Genomic DNA, 24,773 nt, shown 5'->3' with positions numbered 1-24,773 from the left:
ATATATAGAAAAAATTGATATAAGTGAAAATATACATATTTCGTGATGTGTATTTTGAAGAAGCATGCCATGTGAATTTGGAAATTCTAAAAAACTAATCACATACCTAAGAATTAATTACTGGTATTTATATCTTAATCTGTTATAGTAGCTGATAACAAACTACATTTTATTAATATATTTTCAGCCTCAGTTCTCTTGTCATTTAACTTTTTCTCTGCTTTTTGTTCCTCTGAATAATAACTCTCTACCTTAAGTTACATTTTTTAGCATTTATAAGCAATATTAGAGTTTACAACATATTCTATACATACAGAAGATCTGCTGTGGAAAGGTTTGAGGGTCAGAATGACCGACAGCCACTTTGTGTCGTAGTGTTTATGTACATCTTGAATGACTATCAAATCAAGTTTTATTTATATAGCACATTTAAAAGCGATTTTTGGTCGAGCCAAAGTGCTGTACATGTAATAAAAACACTTTTACTACAATCACAATAAAAGACAATCATTTACAACAGAAATATAACACACACAGGGAATAGTCAGGTGTCATACTCCGCTTTGACTAGAAGGCCAGAGAGAAGAAGTGTGTTTTTAGTGATGATTTAAAAACCCCTAGGGTCTGGGCCGACCTCACATGGAGGGGCAGTGTTCCAGAGCCTAGGGCCAGCTGCTGCGAAGGCTCGGTGCCCTCGGGTTTTGAGCCTGGTCTTGGGCACTATCAGCAACAGCAGACAGATAGGTAGAGGTTTCATTACAAGCAGTGATGAACAGAAAATGTATGATTTAGTTAAAATCTTTTTATTGTTTAAGTCCAACGTCCATCTTCCTACAAACGTCAATCATATTTTTCACTGAAAATAAAATCCTTACATACAAAAATGTTGCATTTTTTTTTCCAACTCTTGTCTACATGTTCATTAAACCACAGAAACAGTCACAGTACCAACCAGCATTCTTGGAATTACATTATACACTCATGTAAAACAAAAGTCTGCAATGCTGTACACAAAAACAATATAACCTAAACCAAGAAAAAAATAAAAACTTTAATTACAAGTCTAGAAAAAGTGTTGACATTTGCCTCAAAGGAGAATTACATCTCCCAACACAATAAAATAAACTGTCAACTGCAAGTGAGAGTAAGCTCCATGACATTTAGAGTTCTGTGAACTGCTGGAAAAATGTGTGGTATTGAGCAGTGTTCTTGATACTGCAAAGCCAATTATGATTTATATTTGAGCACAAAAGATGTTTAAAAAACAAAGATTCTACATTTTTATTTAAAAAAAAGGGGGGGGGGGAAAGCACATGCAAGCATCCTCAGGTATAGATAGACAACCGCTGTGACAGTAGGGCAGAAAATACAGAGAAAAGAGGCAAACTGACTTTGAAAAAACAAGAACGATGAGGACTAAAAACGCGGAAATGGGTTAAAATTTGCCACTGACAAGCAAAAGTATCTCGAAAGAAAGTGGTCACAACTTATCAAAAGCATCGTCGTGCTGCTGAAAATTCCCTCTTCAAAGTAATTCTTAACTTTACAGTCCCAATCACGGTGAAACATGATGCTGGTTCACTCGGGCATTTTGGTGATCTTGTGAAAAAAAAAAGTTTGGGGTGTAAACATACATGAGGTTGATGAAAGGGAGGGGGGGGCGACAAACAGCATCACTGTAAAAAGAGTGTTGTCTGTTATGGTGATTTCATTTAAACGCTCTCTGATTATTATGACTACAAACTATTTGACTCATTGTTCCTGTTTGATACACGGGAGCTCCAGTGTGCCTCTAAGCCGAGTCTACTGCTGAATTAAGTTGTTTTACATTGAACTGAAACGTGGCTTTTAGCGCTGGCTGTCGGTGGACCGAGAGCGAGAACGGGAGCGAGAGCGGGAACGAGAGCGGGAACGAGAGGCTTTCTGAGCGGGCATCGGGGAGGGGGGGGTGGCGGACCGGCTCATCTTGGAGCGCTTAGGGGGGTCTTTTGATTTGTGGGACGGCGAGTTGGCACCGCCGGCGGGGGAGACGCTGCGGGAACGAGAGCGTGAGCGGTTGTGGGTCTTGTGCGGGGGGCTGCGGGAGCGTCGGGGGGAGCGAGATGGAGAGCGACCGCGGGAACGGGACCGTGAGCGAGAAGAGCTCTCAGAGCGGGAGCGGCTCCTCGACCTGGGAGGGAAAGAGGGGAAGGAGAGCATTAGGGTAACAAAGTATGGGTACAAAACGTCTAAAACACATGTAGTTCTACTGGATTTATTCAACATTAATGCAACCTGTATGAGAAAAGGTTAAATAAATGAATTGAAGTCAACATTATAAAGACCTAAACACAATCAGAAGAGGGCTTCATTTGTCTTTGCTGACTTGAGGAGTTGAAAGAAAGGTCAAATGCAGCTCTACTTAATCCATTTAGTGTCATAATGCTTGGTTAGGCCATGTTTGTATAGTGAGTCAAAAAGGAAACATGGGTGGAATGTGGACACCATCAACAAGTGAAAGAGCAGCTCACCTCTTTCTGGCTGCCTCAATGAGCTTGATTTTCCTGCCATTGATTTCCTTTCCAGACAGTTTGTCCATGGCGTTTTTAAGATCACTGGAAGAGGCAAACTCAACGACTCTGAAAACACAACACATAATAATTACAATCTGAGATGTATGTTTATGTCATCACTTGGATAGCAATGGCCACTTAGAGAGAGATAATGGTCTTACCCTTCGTTGAGCTTGGGGCGATGTGCGTCTGCAAATGTCACCTCTCCAGCTTGTCTCATGAAATCTTTCAGGTCCTACACACGTAAACATCAGTCAACTTATGGAGAGGCTCAGGACACAAGCACAGCCTGAGATATAAAACAGCACTGATTTACCCAAAAAGAGAGATGGTTAGATTGTCTGAGAGGACTACACAGACTACTGCAGATAAGGATGATGAGTCCAAGAACCTCACAGGCAGTCCAAGAACTAAATGTGTTTTTAGAAAAAAATACAATGTATGCCAATTTAAAAGAGACCAATTTTGATAAGTGTTATGAGTGAAAAATCAATTAAGTATTTGCAAAAGCTTTGAGATTCTTGGACTCATTACAACTACAGAGACATGAACACCATCTGCATGAACTGAACTGCAGTGGCGCCACTTGGGCAGCCTTTGGCACCAAGAGCCCCATTTTCCCTGACTAAGAGGGCACAGGGCTCCACGCCGGGACCGCCCTTGTCTCGGCACCCTGCCTCAGTAAAGAGAGTGAACAGGGTGGAAGAGAGGAAACTACTACCTGAGAGCGAAACCCTTTGGAGGGGGCCGCAGGCTCTCCGAGCCCACCATAACTGCAGATATTATCCATGGGCACCTGGGAGGAATTCACACTCTCTCTCTCGCTCGCGATGTGCGGGAACACCAGAGGGGGAGGGGAGGGGGATATCGATCGACTGAAGCCCCTCAAATTAACGAACCATCGATCAATACGCCACCACCATCACCATCGACTCTCGCTCTTTCCTCTCCTTTCTCTCTGCCAACTCTCTGTTTCCTCTCTCTCAGCCACACATCAGGCGCCCCCCTGCCTTCAACAGGGGGCGGTGCGAGCGAACGAAGGGGCCGCCAGCGCCTCTAGTGAGGAGCGAGCGCTCACATGACCAGCAGGCATCAACTAGGAGTAGGACAGACTGGCTGACACCTCAGGGCTCAACCCAGACAGAAGGACCCAGAAGGGGTTAACTCCACCATAAGCGAGCTCTTCCTTATGACACAACAGTCAGGCTGGCAAATAGAGGGGTGAAGAATTGGTTACAATTTGAAAAAAAATGAACAAATTAAGTGTTTTTGAATTTTTTTGTCTCATTACTTAACTGCATTAGATGCAGATTTAATAGAGCGGCCTTTTTTTTTTTTTTTAAATAACAATTTGGGCCTCATCACAATAAAAAAAAAAATTGTTTTAACATTTAGCAAGCCAAGTAAAAATGATTGAGTAGATTCCAGAAAATCAATGTTTTTTAGCATCATGGAAAATCTACAGTTGTATGTGTGTATTGTTGGAGGCAGACTGTTGGAGGTGATAATATTTGTTGCAGCTTGTAGACTTGCTGTGCATAAAAATCATGTGGAAAAACTAACCTGCCAGCTGACACGAGACGATAAGTTCTCAACGATGAGGCGATTCTCCGTGCGCATCGGAGGAGGGTTTCGGCTGAAGAGAGGAACAAAAAAAAGAATCTATCAATTGAACTATAACAGAGTGAGGGTGAACTACTGACTCGAGCACTGAGCTGAAGAGTTTCATTAACTTCTTGTCAACAGAGAGGCTTATTCATGTCATGGATCTTTACAATGGAGGAAGCACAGGCCTCGTGTTGAATGTTAGACATTTCCAATCTGTAGATTATTTATAAAAATCCGTAAACTGCTTTATCTCAAGAAAAAGAAACTTGGGCAGTAGCCAATATAAAAAAACACGAGTGCAATCATTAAATAATGAACTTTTCACCATGAAAGTCAGCTGTTTACATCACCTACTTTTACATTTATATGCATTCCTTTCCTCATTTAAATGACACCAAGCAATTCTATCTGATATCATCAGAATTAGATTTATTATCAGGTAGGTTTACACATACAAGGAATTTGACTTGGTGTCTTGGTACATAATAGTAAAACAAAAATAAAAAATAAACACAGAACTATTTTAAGAACATTACAAAAATAAAAAGAACAAATATAGTAAAATAAAAAAAAAACAGTATTTACATTGAAATAGAATGGAATAAAATATGTGAGGTAAAAAAAAAAACATAGCATATCCTAGCAAAAGGTTTTGTTACCATAACTTTGCATGGTGTAAGAATTTACCTCCGACTGTTCTGGGAGCCTCTGCCGTAGCGATCAGAGGAGAAACGTCCTCCGGCACTGCCGCCACTGCCTCCTCTGCTGCCGCCGCGGCCGCCACGCAGACGCACACGAGCGTGCTCAATGGTCACCCTGAATTACAGAGGGTTTCGTTTTAAAAATTGTAAAAACAGTTCTTGATGAAACAGACAGAGAACCCATACAAGTTTATTCACATTTTTGTTTTGCATAACTCCCACCTTTCACTGCACAACTCCTTGCCATCAAGCTCATAAACAGCATCTTCAGCGTCTCTGGGGTCGTCAAACTCCTAAACAAACAGAACACCACACGTTTGTCCCTTTTCCACACCGGTTTAGAATCATTCTTGACAAATAATAAACAAATGATTTCTCAACCCAATTGCCTGTTGAGCGAAATGCAAATGGCCAGATATTTGAATGTAAAGTTGGACAGAGGTGGAAAAAATACTTAGATCTTGTACTTAGGCCGAAGAACAAAGTAGCAACAAACGGTAGTTAATAACAGCACTTGAGTATATATACTTAGATAGATAAGTACTTTATTGATCCCAATTTGGGAAATGTTTGCGTTGCAACGGCATAAAAAACAAGGCAAATAAGAGAAATTAAGACACTAGTCCAAAAATATTTCTGAAATGGAAATAAAATAGCATTAAAAAGTTAAAAAAAATTACATGTGGAAATACAAATTTCCAGTAACAAATATAATGCAGGATATTATATAGACACATTACTTGTGCAATAAATGGATAAGTCAATATTAAATTGAATATAAATGTAAAATGTACAGTGGGAGTTTAAGTTACTTTTTTCAGCATATATAAGCGTTCAGAATAATTTCATATAACTTAAGAGGACTCACCACAAAGCCAAAGCCCCTCTTGAGGTCGATATCCCGGATGCGGCCGTATCCCTTGAAGAACCTCTCCACATCCTTCTCTCTGGCCGATGGGCTCAGACGGCCGATGAAAATACGACATCCACTCATTTCCGATGTCGTAGTTACAATTATCTGCAAACAGGCGTAAATACATTAACTTGACGAAGGTATCTAACACAGAACATGATAAATAATGTTAAAACTACTCGCAAATCAAGCCGTTTTAAAAACGTTGGTTAAATTGTTTTGTTAGCAAGCTAGCAAGACAACCGCTGGGGCCTAACAACCAATTTATTAGCCAGCCGTTGGTCGTGCTATTTTAAGCTAACAATGCTCATACGCAACATATGTTTATTTTAACACAACTCTATAGTGATGTTGAGATACATTTTAATCGCTGTGCACTTACTGTAGACGGGGTTTTGTCGTTGTTTTCCTTGCAGGGTGTGTTGACTGTGACCGCAGGAAGCAAACAAAATGGAGCCTTTGCTTTTCAGAGAGGGGGTGGTTGAGCATGGATGTATAATGAAAACGGTCTTCTTCTTCTACGTCTTCTTCTACCACTTCTTCTTCGTCTTTGAAAGTTTTCCCACTCTTTTTTAGACGTTAGCGCCACCCTCTGGTGAGATATAACCGGAAATATCATCTGTGTTTTATTTTTTATTTTAAGGAATCCTAATTTTAAACCTTCTTACCAATAATTAAAACTAGTAGCACTATTAAAAAACAGTATGACTAAAACGGCAATCAAAACTGTGTATTTACATGTTTTTTATCGGAAATATGAAACTCTATTTTTCTTTGTTTCCCTTCTTTTTTCCTTTATTTATTTTATGTCATTTTTGATGATTTCATGTCTACCTCCAAGAGACATAACACAATAATGTATACATATAAAATAAATAAAATGATAATAATAAAATATATTGATATGATAATATAATAATAATTAAAGATGCGAGCAGCAATAAACGCGCCTTCGCAAGTCAACGCACGTTGGCGTACTTCAAGGATCCACACACACACACACACACACACACACACACACACACACACACACACACACACACACACACACACACACACACACACACACACACACAGAAAAAGAGGGGTATGGGTGATCTGTTTGGTATTTTGAGCAAAACACTTCATAGACATGTTTTTTATATATTTATATATATCTGAGACCTATAATATATGCCTACAAATTGTATAATAGGAGACCTTTAAACAAATAAGTTGTCAATTTGCTGCTTGGGCTAAACAGTAATGCTCCTTCATTCGAATCAGTGCGGTTAGCCAGGCATTAATAGTAGTAGACCTCACCACAATCTGCCAGAAATGATCACAATCCTGTAACCAATCCTTCAGACTGAGGCAAGACATAACCAGTTATCTCTGTTTTTAAAGTATGATACAAGTACGTAAATGATCTGAATATTTGACATGCACTGTTAGGTTTTCTCCCAATTCCTTGTTCTTACCGTAAAGCTCTCCAAGAGGGAGACACAGTCAGGGTAACTGGAAGACCACACTTTAAAAAAGTTAATTTTACAAATAATTCGTATTTGCAGTAATCAAATTAGTCATCTAAGATACTCATAAAAGCACTTGAAGTATGAAATGACCGAAGCACTGTTGTGATGGGGTTTTTGCATGTAACTGTAACCTTTTAGCAAAGCATTAAACCCCATTATTAATCAATCGATGCGTTCTACTTGGTAGATATGTAAAGGTTCTACTTTCTCTGCAACCTGGCGGATGGTGACGCAGCAGAAAAACGAAGAATGCCGAAGTGGTTTCCGAACATGACGTCACTCACTCATCGGTTTCGTTTCTGATTATGACCACCAGGTGTCACTCTGACACAATATTTCTGCATACAGTACACAGTAAACAATGATCTGCAGTAGCTATAGCTTAAATAAGAAACATCCAAGAAAAATACATTAAAATAAAGTGAATCCAGGTAGAACATGTCTTTCTAAATTGCAAGCATACTAAATTGGTTTCAAGAAGTCAGGTGTGTCATTCTGCAGTCGTATAAAACACAGCAACATAATCCAGGAAGCAGTTATGAACATAAAATATTTATCTAGGAGGACCTTTGACCAAGAATACATGTACTTTCCATTTTGATGGTTATTTATTGATTCTGAATTGATGGAACGGATAGAGTACTTCCTTATACAGAGGTTTGTTAGTGATCTCATAGCTGGTTAGAGTATCATGAGGTACTATACTGTATGTGACTGATAATACGTGATGCACGCTAGGAATAGCTCTAGCAATATAACACCGATTATGGGTTGCACAGATCCAGGAAGTAGGCTACTGCATTCATTCTGATAGCGAACAGGAGTTTCTTTTCATGGTTCAGATCTTTCCAGATTCTCAACCAAAGAAGTATAGAAACATGTTATTTGGAAATAATGACCCATCATATTCCACATTTAAAAGAAAGCTTTAATTAGAAAGTTATATACACACTGTAAAATTAAATTAAACTTTATACAAATATTAAATTACTATTTTCACACCCATTGCCATGTACAGAGGGAAAACCAAAGCAGAAAGCATTTTTGAAACGAAGAATCAACATGTGTACTTTTGTTATTTTTCAGGAACGCAACACCGTACAACAGTGTTTCTGAATGGTTAAGTTCATTTCTTTTTTTTGTCTCTTTTCAATCCCATAATATTTTATTGCCTTGTTGCAAAGGAATAGTGAAATATAGGTGCTCATACGTTCGTCATTATCACCATCATCACCACCTTCATCATCATCATCATCATCACAGTAGCTGTAAAAGCTATGGGGGGACAGAGAAGAATGGGCATTCGTTTAGTCGTGTCCAAAACAAAAGTAAACTCATTGATAAATACACAAAGACAGTTTTATGCATAGAATAGAAAAGAACAGAGTAAGGCCATTGGGAAAACAAAATATGTTGCAATATTTTAAAGCAACCAACACGGACGCTTAAGATTATAAAAAAAAGAAAAAGACAATTTACAAGTCTAAGGCAACATTCTGTTTGCATTAATAATGTAGCCATTGACAATGACAGACAGCCACTAATGCCAAATAAAACAATAGAAATTCAGAAAGGGTTGTTCTGGGGGGGTTTCTGAGCAGTTTAGCTTGAAAGGTAATTCTCCTGATCCATCAGAGTCATGTCGTTTCCAGGGTGACCAGCTCAACCACTAAAAGATTTTCAATTAAAACAGATTTCTAACTAAATAATATGATACTCTCTTAAATTTGCACTTGGCATTAGGGAGGGCGAGTGAGTGTATGAGGCGAGGTTGGGGTGTTTCACAAAACGTTGCACTGCAACCAGTTGCAGTTGTGTCAATAATGCACAATAGTGGAGAGTCTTATTCAGTGGGAAGGTGGGCGAGAGCCAGTTCCTCTGAGGGGATTTGTGTTTTCCAGCCATTCAGCAGAAAATGATGAATATTCTAGCATGAGAGTACATGAATAATACACGCATTGTGTAGTGGACTACTTGGCTGACGGGACGCTGGTTTGTTCATGTGACTTATTCAGTGCTGGGATGGATATTTTCCTATGGTGAAAGACGGGGACATTGTGAAGCAAGGCGAATCAGGAAATGGCTGTATCGAGGCGACCGTATGACTACATGTCCTGAACTAGCTGACACATAAAGATACACACTCACACAGATTCAGCAAGTCAAAGCAAACTGAGCCACACACCAATAAATACAGACGGCAGAAAAACTGAAAAAAAAGCTTAAAGTTTAGTCATGTGTCCGATCACCATGAAAGAAAAGACTCTTCTCAGCTTTCAGACAAAATGTGACATAATCGTGCTTTTCATCATGCCTTCCTCACTTCCTCTTTCCCCTATGAACCGAAAACTGACATCATGGCGGATCTTCCATCCCTTAAATGAACCTTGAGGAAACAAGGACTGAGGAGACAAGGCTCCTTAGGGGCTTGGAGCAAAGGAAAACAAGAGTATCCTACTAGAAAGTCTTCTATCAAGTTGTATAAACTGATGCTATCCAGATGCTAGTATGATGAAAAGCATCCCATGTCTCCTTATACAGGTAAGACTTAACAGCAAAGTCCTGAATCTAAATCACCAATCAGTTGGGTGCAGCTGGCGGCAGAAATGAAAAGCGTGTTTATTTGTAGTTGTGATATGGTGTAAAAAAAAATGTTGCACCCTGCTTTTAGCTCTTGTGAAGTGGTTCTCAATCCCACTGATCCATATGCTAGACGCCTCACGGATACACAGAGAGCAGAGAGGGAGAGACAGAGGAGGCTTCATGCTTCTTTCAGCGGGCCAATGGCGCTCTGACAGCAATAACTAAAAACCACATGCAGCATTCACAGATCCCAGCCGTCACTCACAACTTTTTCAAGTACAGCGGGAAGACGATTTTTGATTCCGAGCGCCACAGCGTCAGGGGCGAACATCAGGAGGATTTTTTTTTTTGTTTTTATCTGCAGCAATCCCAGACGGAGTCGACGTGTTGCTATAGCCTTTTTCCGATGAAGCCTCTGTGAGCAATGTTTATATAGAGAAGTACACCTGGGAGGAGGCAAGTGTGTGATAAAACAAAGCCTATAGTACACAACCGTGACATATACAAAGGATCTAAAGGATTTATGTTGAGCTGGCACCGCTTTATTGTCTGGCTTGTCTTTATTTCGATCCAGCAGCTGGGTGCAGGGTGCTCCATCATTGCAAATATTGGTTGTTGGCTTTGCTCTGCATGGAAAGCAATGGCAGAAGGGGTTGCATTGGGGAATAGTTCTAGTCTTTTCTCTGCAGGCTGTGAGGGGAGTGGGGGGGGAAAGTAGGTTGACAGCCACAGTCAGTCCTGGTCAGCAGTGAGAGAGGGAAATAAGGACTCTGCTGCTGCTAGCAGGCTGGAGGCTTCATGCTTCCTTCAGCAGGGGGATATCTGCAAGGGAAACAGAGCAAACATTAGAATGGAGAAAGGGCTCTAGAGTCAGCTGTTTACCCACCGCACTGTCCTGCAATACATTACATCACCAAATATACGTCAGTATTTTGGTCTGTTGTTATATTTTGCCACTGTAAGCATTCTCTGATTGAGATCTTAACCAATGCATACTGTATTCGTCAGCAAGATAAGTCATGTTAAACTGCAGTGCAGAAATGCCTGAGATAATGTGCCTTCCAAAGTTTGCATTTCAACTGTTTATGCCTAATCAAAAAAATAAAAAAGATTTCCCCCAGCCAAAATATTTGTTTTAGTATTTGATCTTCTTTTTCTCAGTAGCTACTTAGTTGTAATTCATCTAAGGGAATCCTTTCAAAAATGGTTTGTTATGATGTAATATACAAAAATCCCATTACATCATTATTTCAAATAGCATTAGGGCTATTGGTCTGGCTCCTTGTTAAGAAGCTAATGTGTGAAAAGCAGACGCTTCCTCTCACCGTCAGAGAAGTCGTCCACAGAGGTGACGGAGAGCAGACTGTGCTGGTCGCTGCTCTCTGAGTCTCTACGGAGAGGTAGGGGGCCGGCGCAGGCACCCCCAGGGTGCTCTCTAGCCCATGATGATGAGGAAGAGGAGGAGGAAGAAGGGGCCTGATGAACCAGCGCCGTCTCTGCGTGGCGCCGGGAGGAGAAGGACGATGAGGAGGACGTGGATGGGAGACATAAGTCAAAGTCTCTGTGGGGGCGGCTCCTGCTGGGGCCCCCGGCGGCCCCCTGAGGACCCTCAGAGAGCACGATGGGGACCCGAGACTCTGTAGGAGCCTCGGGGGGAGACGGAGAAGGTGGAGGACCAGAGGCCCCACAGGGTCCACCTCCTCCATAAACTGCCTCCTCATAGGAGGGCAGCGTCACCTGGACCCCCTCCACCATGATGGAGCTGGACTGGCCGGACACCCCCTGCTCCCTCCTGATGGACAGAGACGCAGAGTGAGGAAGAGGAGAGGAGAGGGTTGAAGGCATGATGCAGTCATGTGTGTGCCACAGCATTACCTCTGAGAGGAGGTGATTAGCCCTGAATGTAGCAGGCTGCACAAAGCCCTCAGCAACACAACACAACAACAAGAATGCCAATGAGCATTCCATCTAAATCATCCACTCTGATTGGATTTCATACTTTTACTTTCATTTTCCAGTATCTAAGAAATGCCAACTTGAACAACCTGTTCATGTAACTGGTTTCAACCAAAACTGAATGATAGGTGTGTCCACAGAAAGAATGAAAGGCTGAATCTGCTGCGTCACTTTGTGACAGACATATAAAAAGCGCTGTGTTTTTCCACAGCAAACAGAAATAAAGCTCTCAAGAGTTTCTGGCAACAGCTGCTGTTCGAGAAACAAAAGGCTAATCATTTACTCTTTTTACACTCTTCAGTAAAGATAAGGAAACTAATTGAACTCAAACATAGAGGTTGAAGGCTCTGGGTCATGTGACACGTACACATAGTCTTTATGACTTCATCTAAGGGGAAATACAAAAGAATATGAAATATTTGTATTTATGTGGAAAGTTTCAACTGCCCCACCATTTTTTTTCAATGTATTTATTTTGACCAGATGTTCATATAAACTTTGTTTAATCAAGATTATTTAATGCTTGGCTAGCTCCGGTTCACCACACATTTGGAGTGCGAAACCAACAACAAAATATGGAAATAAGGATTTGTTTGCGTTTGGTTTGTACGTACCCTGATAACATAACTGATAAGCCAAAACAACTCAAGACAGATCTGGCATTTAAAAAACTAAAATGTATTTTCCTAAAACAGCAGCACAGACAGTAATGAGATACAGACCAAATGTTTCAGCACTTTCTACACCGGTAAATTATACAATATACGGTATACTAAATAATCATCAAATAATGTGATCATTTAAATAAAAGTTATAGTCTGGAGTTGAATCCAGACAGGTAAATATATGGTTATTTTGGTTTAGGAATACAGTTATGTGTGTCTTACCTGCTGTGATGGAAGGACTTGAGTTTCGGCTGAACGAGAACAAACAGCACCACCAGCAGCAGGATGAGAGCCACGGAGCTGGCTGTGGACGCCACGATGGACAGAGTGGGGATCCCCAGCGGAGAACTGGGCTCCTTGTCTGAAGAAGAACAAACAGAGAGGAAATGAAAACGGAGGTTCATAGATTTACATTTGAATTATGAGTCCTTTGTGCTCACGAAGATGTAAAACAATAAAGTTGAGGTGGCCGACCTTGTGTGAGGCGACAGCTGATCTGCATGGGCCCGTCCCACTCTCCGTTCTGGCAGGTGAGGAACTTGTAGTCTCCTTTCAGAGCGTAGCCCTCGTCACAGAAGTACTCGATGACGGTCTTCTGGGCGAGGTGGGGGCAGGGAGACGGGTGACAGCGGTAGCCCCCGTTCTCTGGCTCCGTGGGGGGAGAGCACACTGGAAAAGAGACAGAAGCAGAAGAGATTTGAACAATCGTTGCTGTTGTTGTGCGTTGGTGTTCGGATCAGTGGGTCACAGGTTCAAACCCCACTGCAGTCAGCATGTCGTTGTGTCCCTGAGACACTTCACCCCAAATTGCTCCTGTGGGGATTGCCCACAGTATTGAGTATGTAAGTCGCTTTGGATAAAAACGTCGAACAAGTGACATGTAATGTAATGTAATGTAATGTTGTGTATCGAAATCGCATTTCTACCTGTGGTCAGGTTTGGATGCTGTTCTTTTAGGGTGAAATATCCCAATGTTCCCTGCTGGCTCTCAAGGACAGTCCTCAAGGTTGGTGTTATTATACTATGTGATATTGAAGTAGTTTTTTTTAGTAGTAACAATCCATGAAAATGCTTTATTCTAGCAATAATACTTTATACACATTTAGCCTGCAGACAATAATTACTTGTATCTATTTTTTTAAAACAGACCATACACTTAGTTGTATTGTATATAAGTTTAGTCAGAAAACCAATTTAAACTGTTCTTAAACACCTGCTAGAGGGAGCTTTTTTGTTCCTGTCCATATGTTGTTCCTGTTTGGAAAGAAGAGGGGCAATTAGTCTTACCTGTTTGAACCTTGGAAATATTCCTAAAGGTTTTAATAAACGCAACACATCCCCTTTGAAGGAAAAATAATGACCGCAGGTAAAACATACTGTTATAGAAATGATATACATTATTAATTCAAAAGAGATTGTCACTTTCAATGATTGACTTTTAAAAAGAAATACAGGGAAAACTGTAAATGTTATAATCATATAAAGTCCTTGTTGTTTTCACACACACTTATATAAGCATTATGAACTCTCCATGTGTTTCCCCCCCCCCCCCCCTCTCGTTTCTGTAGTATCACTGATGTCGCCGTGTCCCATGCATGTATTTCCTAAGTCTTGCTCACCGCTGCTCCTGATGCAGCGTGGAGGTTGAGGGGTCCAGTCCCCGGAGCTGGTGCAGAAGATGGTGGGGGCTCCATCTGCGGTGTAGCCGGGCTCACAGCCATAGGTCAGCAGGGCGCCCAGGGGGAAAGACCCCCGGTTGGCTTCGGTCTGGTTCAGCAAGTCTCCGTGCTGCACGCCGGGGGGCCGCGCACAACCTGCAAGTCACACAGAAACAAGGGAAGACAATGAGAATGGTTGACAGAAGTCTCCCTATCCCAACAGCACAGAAGTAAGAAATTAAGCTGATTCTAACAAGTAAATGATAAAGTAAGTAATAAACTTAAGAGGTTTAGAAAGTGGCTGTAGATGCAGGGATTTCAATGTATTACAGGCCTGCTGGGGGAACAAGGACAATTTGTCAAACATGTGTCACGTGGTTCTTCTGATGAATAATGTACCAATATTATGTCAAATAAACAGGGAATTTACGATCACTAATGCTGCCTGTTATGGCTGGCTCCTCGGCAATTTGAACGTGCTGCTGCTGGAGTATTTGTGCTGTTCTGTCATTAGGCTGACACAAACTGTCTGCTTGTCTCCTCTGCAGGCAGCTGCCACTGGGTCAAACAACCTTTCACAGGGAAACTCTGTCAAGTTGACAGGCTGAGCTGATAATTGAAACTCAGAGGTATTGTTACTTGAAACTAGGTTGCGCAAAGCAAAGCATTATATCAACATGAGAAGAGACAGCTGTGCAGTACAGAGAAAACCTGAAGTGCTCACAGTGGAATAAAATGTCACAAAGAGCTTCCTATGGATCTAATTTCCCCTCTCTCATTTCTTTCTTATTAACTTGTCTTCATCCAGGGCCAGCCTTGCGTCTATCTGTCCGGCAGTGAGACAGGGAACTCATTTACTCGTTCTAATGACAGACTTGAAGCTCTGAGCCAGCCAATAAAGACAGGATGAGGCAAAAAAAAGTTAATGTAGCTTTGATCCACCTTCCCACGCTCCATCTAAGATGTTGCAGTGTCACGCCAGCTTCTTGTGTTCCAACGTAGTATGAGAGTGAATGATCTGAAAGTGTGCTGCACTCCCACAGCTCTACACAGACACACATGCTCATGTTACTATACACACACATTTGGAGCTGCAATCTGGCGAGTGCAGAGAATCTAAATCCAGCAGGTCTGACATAACATTGCAGCACCTGTGTAAACTGAGACACGACAGCAGGAGGCCGACTTCACTTTCAGTATTACGGATCTTCCAGAAGGACCGACAGACATACCGATTTTATAACTACTGATCTGGATCATCTGTGAAGTGGTTATCTGAGACTTGAGGCTCAGCTACACTGGTGATGCTTCCTCAACCAAGTAGCAACCTCCAAGTCTGAAAACAAACCCAATGTGAAAGTGCTTCAAAATAAAGTCCAGTTGTTTAGAAGTCTATGAGAAAAAGACCCTACTTCTCGCTTGATTTACACATTTTACTAATGAGTTTATGGTCTCAATCACCAGTTATTCAATACAGCATCAGTTGTTCAGATTCATTTAAAGTAAAATTGATGATATAGCAGGGTATATTTAAAGTTTGGTTAAAACTTAAACCCTTTAACTGTGCTTTTTCATTTCGTGAAGTTAACCTCTAGGTCTGAAAACAAAGCCAATGTGAAAGTGAAGCCCAGTCCAGTTGTATAGGAGTCTATGGGAAAATGACCCTAAATCTAATGGATTTATAATCCTAATCGCTAGTTATTCAATACAGCAGGATGTTTATTTTGTAAATTGGCCCGGTTTAGTGTCAAATTGACGATGAAGGAGGGTATATTTTAGGATGTTGGTACAGATCGCTTCAATGGCATTCTCCAAGTTAAACCCTTTAACAGTGGTTTTGCAGTTCAGGACAAGTTAACTGTAACAATGTGGGTGTCTTAATATGTTGTGTTCAGCATTGAGTTGCACTTAGCTGTCCATTCTTATTTCAAAAAACCAAATTGACGAACTTAAGGCTTCAAAATGTCCACAAACGAAACATCATGGTGAGTTCATCCACAGCTCTAACACTTAAAACCATTCTAGGCCATTATATACAAATGAAATCTGTCATAATAAGTGAATTTATTCGTGGTTTTATCTGATTATGGCATTATATGTGTAGCGATTTATCTCAGTAACAAGACCCAGATTTAAGTACATTTAAAACACCCCCACAGAAAAGAACATTAATAACACCATCACTAATGACCATATGGCTCATTATTTAATCCTTGGTCTGAGTATTTATGAAATCATATTAGCCATGGTCTATTGCAGAGCCTTATCGCTCGCTTGACACAAACAAAAAAAAACAGCGACTTTGTTTTTCTTCAGTGTGTGTTTAGAGACTGAAAGAGAGACCATTTCCACAGCAGCGCCGCTAACATCCTCTAATCCCCGGGAAGAAACGTCACACACACACACACACACACACACACACACACACACACACACACACACACACACACACACACACACACACACACACACACACACACACACACACACACACACACACACACACACACACACACACACACACACACACACACACACACACACACACACACACACACACACACACACACACACACACACACACACACACACACACACACACACACACAACACACACACACACACACACACACACACACACACACACACACACACACACACACACACACACACACACACACACACACACACACACACACACACACACACACACACACACACACACACACACACACACACACACACACACACACACACACACACAGCTTATTAAAGTCCATCTTTCTCTATCACAAGATGCATTGAAGCTGTTGCAGGGCTACAATGAATCCGTTTTCATTATTGAGCTACTAGTCAGTTTTTCGGTCAATAAAATGTCCAAAGGAAGTGAAAAAAGGAAGTGAAAAAAGGCAATATGCAGTACATTTCTCCTTTTTTTAACCTACATTCAAGACTCAAACATATGATTAACTCATATGACACAAGAAAAAGCATAAATAAGTCATATTTGAGAAGCTGGGACCAAATAGTATTCAAATAATAATAGTCTTAAAATAACTGCAGGATTCATTCTCTGAAATAATTACAGCTCTAATTACAGTTGCATGATTTTGAATAGATTAATATTTGTTTTGAGGATATAAGTTCTTTATTTAAACAACACAATCAAAACAACTATTTTAATATAAATCATAATTCAACACCCCCGTAAAGCACATGTCAGGTATATCATTCAGAGGAGTTACTGATATGCATTTAGAAAGCCACATTTGCAGATCAAAGGTATAGACATTCATTCCAGCCCTGACAGACAGGCTGGTTCAACGTCTCCAACAGACGCAGAAACATTATCTGCACAGCCTCGTTTCAAGACGCCATCTGACACCGTGAGCGGAGCAGTTGTTCGCCGAGACGCCTCAGGGACACTGGAGGCTCTCTGAGGAGGAGGTGGTGCTAATGGAGGTGGTAAAGGTGATCAATTGAGGACCCCAGGATGGGAGGCAGCGGGGGGGACAAAAAGGCCTAAGGGGGCAGTTTAGGACAAAAGCCTCTAGCCTCTGTTCTGATCTTTTGTGGTGGCAGTCAATACAACTCCTGAAGACAGATGAGTGCTAACGGTTTTCATTATGTGACTTCAAACTGCTTTATTCTATGTGGGATTGTCTCAGAAATGTAAAGTACTTCTATTCATTATCATAGAAAGTAGGTATACAGTAGTATTTGTCTACACCAAATGCATGTATTGAAAACATTGGGTGCTTAAAACAAAGATTTTTTCGACACAAATGATTTCAGTGATAAGTCAAGAGTTCACAATGTATCTGTGTAATAAAAACATATATTGATGAAGGAATAAGGAGATCGGAGCTTTAGTAGGAGAAACATCTCATCAGCTGAATGAATACAGAACGGGACAAGATAACTAGAAGCTTAAAGCAAATCCACTCCTTTTGTTGTTACATTTACAAGGAAGGTCGCTGCATTAGCGCTGAGAAATGGTTGCTGTGTGAGGCTTAACAGAGGGTTAATTCTTATAGAGGGATCAGGTCACTGAACTCAGGTCAGTCTAAACGAACCATGAAGCCAGTAAAAAAAAAAAAACGCAACAAACCAGCCTCTCATTCTCATGCCAGGAAAACTTTGTGCCGACTGTTCACCATCGGAGTTTTCCAAATGTAATTTTAATTTGACAGCACGTACCCAAGTATCAGTGGTTTAGACTTAATGAAGAAATACCCCTACAAGCCTTTACTTGACACACACACACACACACACACACACACACACACACACACACACACACACACACACCTCTATTAACCGAAACTCTGAATATAGTAATAATACCAGTAGCTAGTTATTAAGAAACCCAGGTATCAGTGTGTTACTATGCTAGTCCTAATGTCATGTTTTATCCTATTTAGCAAACTTTTTGTATAACCAATTATCCATTTCAGTCAGTTTCCAAGCAAAATGCAAAACAATTTCTGATTCTAGCTCACTCTGTCGGCTTAATAAAAAGGCACGAAGACAAAATATTAAAAAAAAGAAATGTCTGTGATTCTTAAACGTGAAGCAGTGAAGAAATTTGACTTAAAATCACTCTCACATGGGATTATACCAGTCAAAAAAGGTAGCCTTAAAACAGGAATGGGAGACACATTTGACACTACTTTGGCAAATTAGCAAAAAAAGAGAAAGGTAAGTGGGAAAAATACTGACAGGAAAGGTAGTCATCATCAGATTCACAGGCAGAAAGAGAGAGGGGGAGGGGAAGAAGACAGGGAGCGCAAAAAAACTGTCAGCATGGAGGACTGTGTCCCTGAGCAATTACAAGGCAAAAAGAGACACGTCACGGCAAGTCCACCACTCGTTCTATGTGAGAAGGAGAGGCGCTTGCAACAACAATTGGAAGAAAGCAGCCGTCAGATATATTACATACCTAACTGTGGGTTGGGCTAGCACAACGGAGAGACTCTATTAGAGGAAAGAATGAAGGCTTGTTCTGTATCCAGAGATGATAGAGTGGTTAAGATTAAAAAACCTGGCTGTCCCTTTCCCATCGCCCTCTCATTGGCTTTAAAAACACTCAGGGGAAAAATACTGATTAAAGGCACTAAGCAATGCCAGAATAGACTTCAGGACGCCGTGTTTTGTGCTTATGAGGAAGGGAATGAGTCACAGTTAAACACAAGCTGTTCTCCAAACGGTCTGATGGGAAGAGTTTGCTCAAGAGGACAGGTTCTGGAGAATTGTTGAAATCAATAATGACTAAAACAGTGTCGCAAGTGCTTTGTGGAAACTAGTGGAAAACGCGAAGTAAGAAAAACCGGTTTAAATGGCAAAGTGTTATCATTCCACATTTTCTTTTCAAAATGAACTGAAGGCTAGAAAACATTGCGCAGACATACTGTATGGTCAATCCTAAACATAACAGATGTATATCAAAACTGTTCAATAACCTTGCTAACAAAACATGTGCAACAGAATACACAGTAAGCCGAGTTTTGGTTCTGACAGCACCTCGGCTCAACACTAAAGTGCCTATCTCAAGTCAGTGTAGCATCAGAGATATTAAGGCCTTTAAGATCTGACATTTGCCATATTGGGTTTAATGAAGTGGACATATTAAAAAGGTTAAACTACTAGAAATCTCCTGGGCTAACAACTGTAAGATGATCAAAGAGTGTAATTGCTTAGAGCTTGGAGAAACACTTGATGTAGTGGGAGGACTGGGTAAGGACAGAGCGCCCACGAGGCTGATTGCTAATCCCAACATCCAGCGCCTTAAAGCCATGCTGGAGGACACTCAGGCCGTGGGGGGGTGTTAAAATCCCCTGATTTGCTAGGAAGTGCCTGCCTGGCTGTGAATATCTCCCTTTCCCCATCTGTTACCGATGGCACAACTCGCCCGCTAAGAGCTGTAAGGGGGATTGGATTGAGGAAGACAAGGGTCTTAACCCTCTTTGCTCTGGCAAATTAAAATTCTAATTATCCTCTATTACAAGCAGGGAGCACTGTAGAGCAGATCAGATACTGATGACTTCTGCAGCCAGCTGTTTGGCTGCTCTATAGAACAATAGGCTCTAAAAGGGGGGGGGGGGGCTCTTTCCAGTGGGTGTGTGTTCAAGTGTGTCAAGAAGCAGGGGAATTTGTGAATAATGGGAGGGGTGGGTGGGGTTGTGTGTTGGATTAACCCAAAGAGGATGATGATGCTCTCTTTGGCCGGGTAAATATGTTTGTGTTCCTTGTTGTTGGCATCGCGCCAAGTCCTCTGTTGTTTTTGATGATGTTGCTGTCATTTTTGGGCTGAGGGTGTTTTTGTTTTTTGCCACGTTCCCCCGTCTCTGCCGCTAATCCGTGGGATTTTTAGCCAAGCTGTTGTTATTAGAGTGCAGTACCGTGCGGCAGAGCCTATGCAGTGTAGGATACAATTGGAGAGCTGGAGACTCATCTCTGACAGCGGGGAAAAAGTTACTCTGCCTCTGTCATTCTTTTTTGCAATGTTTCGCCTTTATTGGAAAACTGACAGTGAAGTTGAAGACAGGAAATAGGGAGACGAGGAGGGATTAGAGTGGCATGCCGCAAAGGAAGTAGGGTCGGAAATTAATCTGCAACAGGTTTGATATTGGACTCAAAAAGTAGAAGATTCATTGATTCAAGATGCGTTTTATACAACAGTTAAAGTACTAGTTAACTTCATGTATCATATGTAAATCGGTCTTAAATTCTAGTGACTATAAACAAAAATATATGAGGCAAGTCATAGTGCAACCACAAAATGTGATATGGTGTGTATAAAGGCCTGGTTTTCGGCCCTCGATAGATGTCTGGCCGTCGATGAGCGTCCTGTCGCCCTACTCAGATTGGTGTGTCCAGCACCGTCGTGTCTTTTCGGCCGTACAGACACCTTCCACACCTGATTTCTTTTGCCGACAGCCTCAACATGTTGAATCGGGAGGCTGTAGGCAAAATAAATCACTCCGATTGGCTGTTCAGCTTAGCGAATCAGTGCATGAGAAGCGAAACGGAAGTGAAGAAGGCACACACAGACGGCTATTATTTTTTATTTTCCTAAACATGTTTTCGATTATAAGTCGTTATGTGAAACAGTCTGTGATGGTTGAGAGTGAAAATGGAACGCACGCTATTTGTTGTTTGTATATATCACGCAGTCTGTCTTCCGGTTGCCTCTTTTGAATTAAGAATACACACTACCGCCGCTTGCTGGTAAGGAGAGTTATTGCCACTCACGCATGCGCAGTGCGTACGTGCTACTTGGCCGTCGGCTGAAGTCTTTGCGGTGTGTTCCATTGCGACTTTTTGGCCAAGACGCAGGAGACGTGAGGCGACACAACAATCGGGTCCGTCGGGACGTGTTCTTTGGTGTCAGGGCCTTAAAGGGGACCTATCATGCAAAATGCACTTTTGTACGTCTTTTATACATGAATGTGTGTCCCCGGTGTGTCAGGGAACTCACCAAGTGTCAGAAAACACAACCCTCTCTCTTTTCCTCCATACCCAACTCTCTAAAAACGGGGCTGCAACGGCGCTGATACAGATTTGAAATAGTTCTGACGTCAGAAACAGGGAGCTCCGCCTATATGGGCAACTCTCCACCTATCAGGGGAATGGGGGGTTGGGCCACGGCCATTGCCGCTCGAAAGCGCTGTAGTACATATGCCAGGCCTGTAAGTGGCGCTGTAGTCTGCCACAAAAGCAGCGAAGAAGACTTCTCACAGAATCAGTCCTTGCAAAAACAGGGCTGGAAAAGAGCAAATAGAGCGAAATGAGGCATGGCTAAAATGCATGATACGTTTGGTATTTTGAAAAAAAAAGGTCACAGACATGTTTTATATAGGTATGGCCCTACAATATATTATTCATATATAGCATGATAGGTCCACTTTAAGATGTAATGTCTGCTCTCAGTTTCGTTCCTCCACACACACAACAACATCACAGATGAGCTTTCAGTGAGACACTTCACACAGTATGAAGTGACACAACTCGCTGTGCTCTGACCTGGATGGGTGACACGGGGCCGTAACATGGGATACTTAATGTCTGGGTGAGTGATACTAGCAGTGTCAAATTCTACATCTAGCGAGTGAGAAGTCGTCATGCTGTAACACTGATACACGCAATCCGATCATTTCTGCTTTCATGTTCGCCCTTTCATAGCAGCTGGGAAGGGACTCGGAGAGAAGAGCACATTCTTTTGAAAAGGGGGAAATGTTCTGGGAATGAAATGTGAAAAAAAAGGCAGACTTGTTTTTCTGTATTGCAGAAAGAATGCAGAACAAAGCTGAAATCTCAAAGTATGAACCCGAGTTTTCTTATTGTTCCATCTAGGGAGGCTCTAGGGGAGTGACCTCACTGAGGAGGATTATCGGGGGAGGATGAAGATCAGGGTGCAGTGTGAGGGAGGTGCCGGCACATTTATACAAAAGACTGAGTACACACAGGTGGTCAGTTTACTCAGTATTCAAGTGTAGGTTGTCCCAAGGCGCCTTTGTAAACGGCAACTCAATGTCATCCAATCCGTGTGCTGAATGTGTGTGTTTGTGATTAAGAGTGTCAGACAGAGCAATGAGCACAACTTTCATCTCCACACACACTCTTAAACAATGTCTGTATTGTACACTGGTGCCAAGTCAACAAAGTCCAATCTACAGTAAACAGGAAGTTGGCCAAAAAACACGAGTCAAAACATCTGTCGGCTTCCCGAAGAGCGTTTCCAAAGAACTTCGCTTGTTGAAACTCTTCCTGCAGCTGCAACTCAGAAACAAACACACACACCCAGGGTGAAGGAAGTCTCCTAACGGACATCAACAGCAAGATCCTCCACCACCCCACCCGTTTGTCCCCTGCTGTTGAAATGCATTTAGCAAGCCACGTGTGCTGCCATATCAGCCCATTGTTCCCGCTCACTGAGGGAGGGGGCACAGTAACAGATTTGAGCAGCGTGCCTCCACAACAGGACAACAGACAACTTTGCATATGAAGGGTAAAATATGCATGAGGGGGCCATAGAGGGTAGAGGGCAGGGTGGGGGTATCACCATTGTGTGACCCTCTTTTGCAACCCCAAAGATACAAGCACACACACACTCTGCCTGCCCCCCCCCCCCCCCCCCAGAGTAACAGATGGGAGGATGTTAGCGAACTGTGAGCTCCCCCCTTCTCACTTCTATCACCCTCACTGCTGAGGACAGCTGGGAGGCAGACATTCCTTCTTCTCAGCTTTCAGAGGAAAACAAAAGAGTGTGTGGGACCCCTCCTACACACACGTGCATGTGTTCAGAACCCCCCCCCCCCTTAAAAACTGTCAATGCGAACAGTGGGATGATCAGATTTCAGCAGCTAGCAGAGGTAGGAGTGCTGTGCCTGGGACATTTGTTGAAGGTGAAAGCCAGGGAGATAATCCCAACCCTGCTTATAAGGGCTGGATATGTTGGTTCTACAGGTGAGGGGAGGGCGGTTGAAGTCTGTTGAGAGCTGTAATAGTATGCAAATTATTTAAAACTACAGTATGACCAAGCTTATTCTGCAGCTGGTCTTTCATGTTTGGCAAATGTATCTTTAGCTGTGTGTGTGTGTGTGTTAAGGTGAGCAGGTTCACTGCTATAGCACAGCACATACTGTACTATAGGCAACACAACACATCGGAAAAGCAACTTTAAATGAAGCAGTTATATTACAGAAAGCCTTATAACAGGATTTAAGATACACAATTGTTGTTATTTATCCGTAGTTGAAACAGACGCAGGGAACAAGTCATAATAACAACAGACAATGTCCCACTCTTTGCGTTACATCTCCAATGATTCCAAAATGCAGTCACTGTTTCGGCCATCATACAGTTCAACTGAGCTTTGAGGGTGGACAAATGGCAGTGAGAGTGTAAGCCACATGTGTCAAACTCAAGGCCCGGGGGCCAAATCAGGCCCGTGGTGGATTTAATTTCGGCCCGCAGGAGAATTTCAAATCACTATTAGATCTGGCCCGCCGGTATATTGCATGCACACCTTCACTCCATCCTGAGGATCTCCTCAGCTCAGAGCCTGAGCCCAAACTTTGATGACCTTGCACCCAAGATGAGATGCCAAGTATCTGGCTTGAACTAGCATCACAGAGCAGCACACTGAGTTTCAATGGATGTTTCCTTCTGCACTTTTTTTCTTGCGACAACAGGGCATGTTTGGTTTTTTCTTTGAGGGGAATTGTTTTTTTGAAGCTGTTGTTGGCCTGTGGAAAAATGTAATCATAAGAGTTGTTTTTATAGGCAATAATTGAAGCTTTGTTAGTTCCAGGTTTAATATGTGCAATAAGTTAATTTCAATACGTTCTGCAATAAACATTGAACCAGTCCGGCCCTTGACTAGTACCGATTTTTTACATTTTGGCCCACTGTGTATTTGAGTTTGACACCCCTGGTGTAAGCTATTAACACATGCGGCCCGCTCCACTGAGAGGTGGAATGCCGTTTGTCGTTAGCAGTAATATATAACTCGGGGTTAAGTAGGCTATTGCAAATTCCTGTCACCTCAGAATACACTGAACCTGCTGCTAATCTCCTTATCACAAAGGGAAGCTGATCAAACTTGCAAAAGTCAGTGTC

The 24,773-nt window shown here is 42.0% G+C and overlaps 2 protein-coding genes across 2 annotated transcripts in view; both read right to left on the bottom strand.

Moving 5' to 3' along the window:
- Positions 1 to 784: 784 nt before the first annotated feature.
- srsf5b (serine and arginine rich splicing factor 5b) lies at positions 785 to 6,302 on the bottom strand. Its single transcript, XM_034135512.1, has 8 exons — positions 6,157 to 6,302; positions 5,730 to 5,879; positions 5,084 to 5,154; positions 4,848 to 4,976; positions 4,116 to 4,188; positions 2,714 to 2,787; positions 2,511 to 2,618; positions 785 to 2,170 (listed from the first exon to the last, which is right to left on the bottom strand). The coding sequence occupies exons 2-8, from the start codon at positions 5,853 to 5,855 to the stop codon at positions 1,849 to 1,851; spliced, it is 903 nt and encodes a 300-aa protein (XP_033991403.1). The 5' UTR covers positions 5,856 to 5,879; positions 6,157 to 6,302; the 3' UTR covers positions 785 to 1,848.
- Positions 6,303 to 8,198: 1,896 nt separating this feature from the next.
- Positions 8,199 to 24,773, bottom strand: part of susd6 (sushi domain containing 6) — a 31,851-nt gene continuing 15,276 nt past the window's right edge. The window contains exons 3-7 of the mRNA XM_034135511.1: positions 14,112 to 14,306; positions 12,967 to 13,161; positions 12,715 to 12,853; positions 11,197 to 11,663; positions 8,199 to 10,693 (exon numbers count right to left, since the gene is read on the bottom strand). Of these exons, the coding sequence (XP_033991402.1) occupies positions 10,668 to 10,693; positions 11,197 to 11,663; positions 12,715 to 12,853; positions 12,967 to 13,161; positions 14,112 to 14,306 (1,022 nt within the window). The 3' untranslated portion in view covers positions 8,199 to 10,667. The remainder of the gene's footprint in view (positions 10,694 to 11,196; positions 11,664 to 12,714; positions 12,854 to 12,966; positions 13,162 to 14,111; positions 14,307 to 24,773) is intronic.

Source organism: Trematomus bernacchii, unplaced genomic scaffold (genome assembly GCF_902827165.1).
Source record: "Trematomus bernacchii unplaced genomic scaffold, fTreBer1.1, whole genome shotgun sequence".
NCBI lineage: Eukaryota > Metazoa > Chordata > Actinopteri > Perciformes > Nototheniidae > Trematomus > Trematomus bernacchii.
This window is presented reverse-complemented; position numbering and strand designations above follow the sequence as displayed.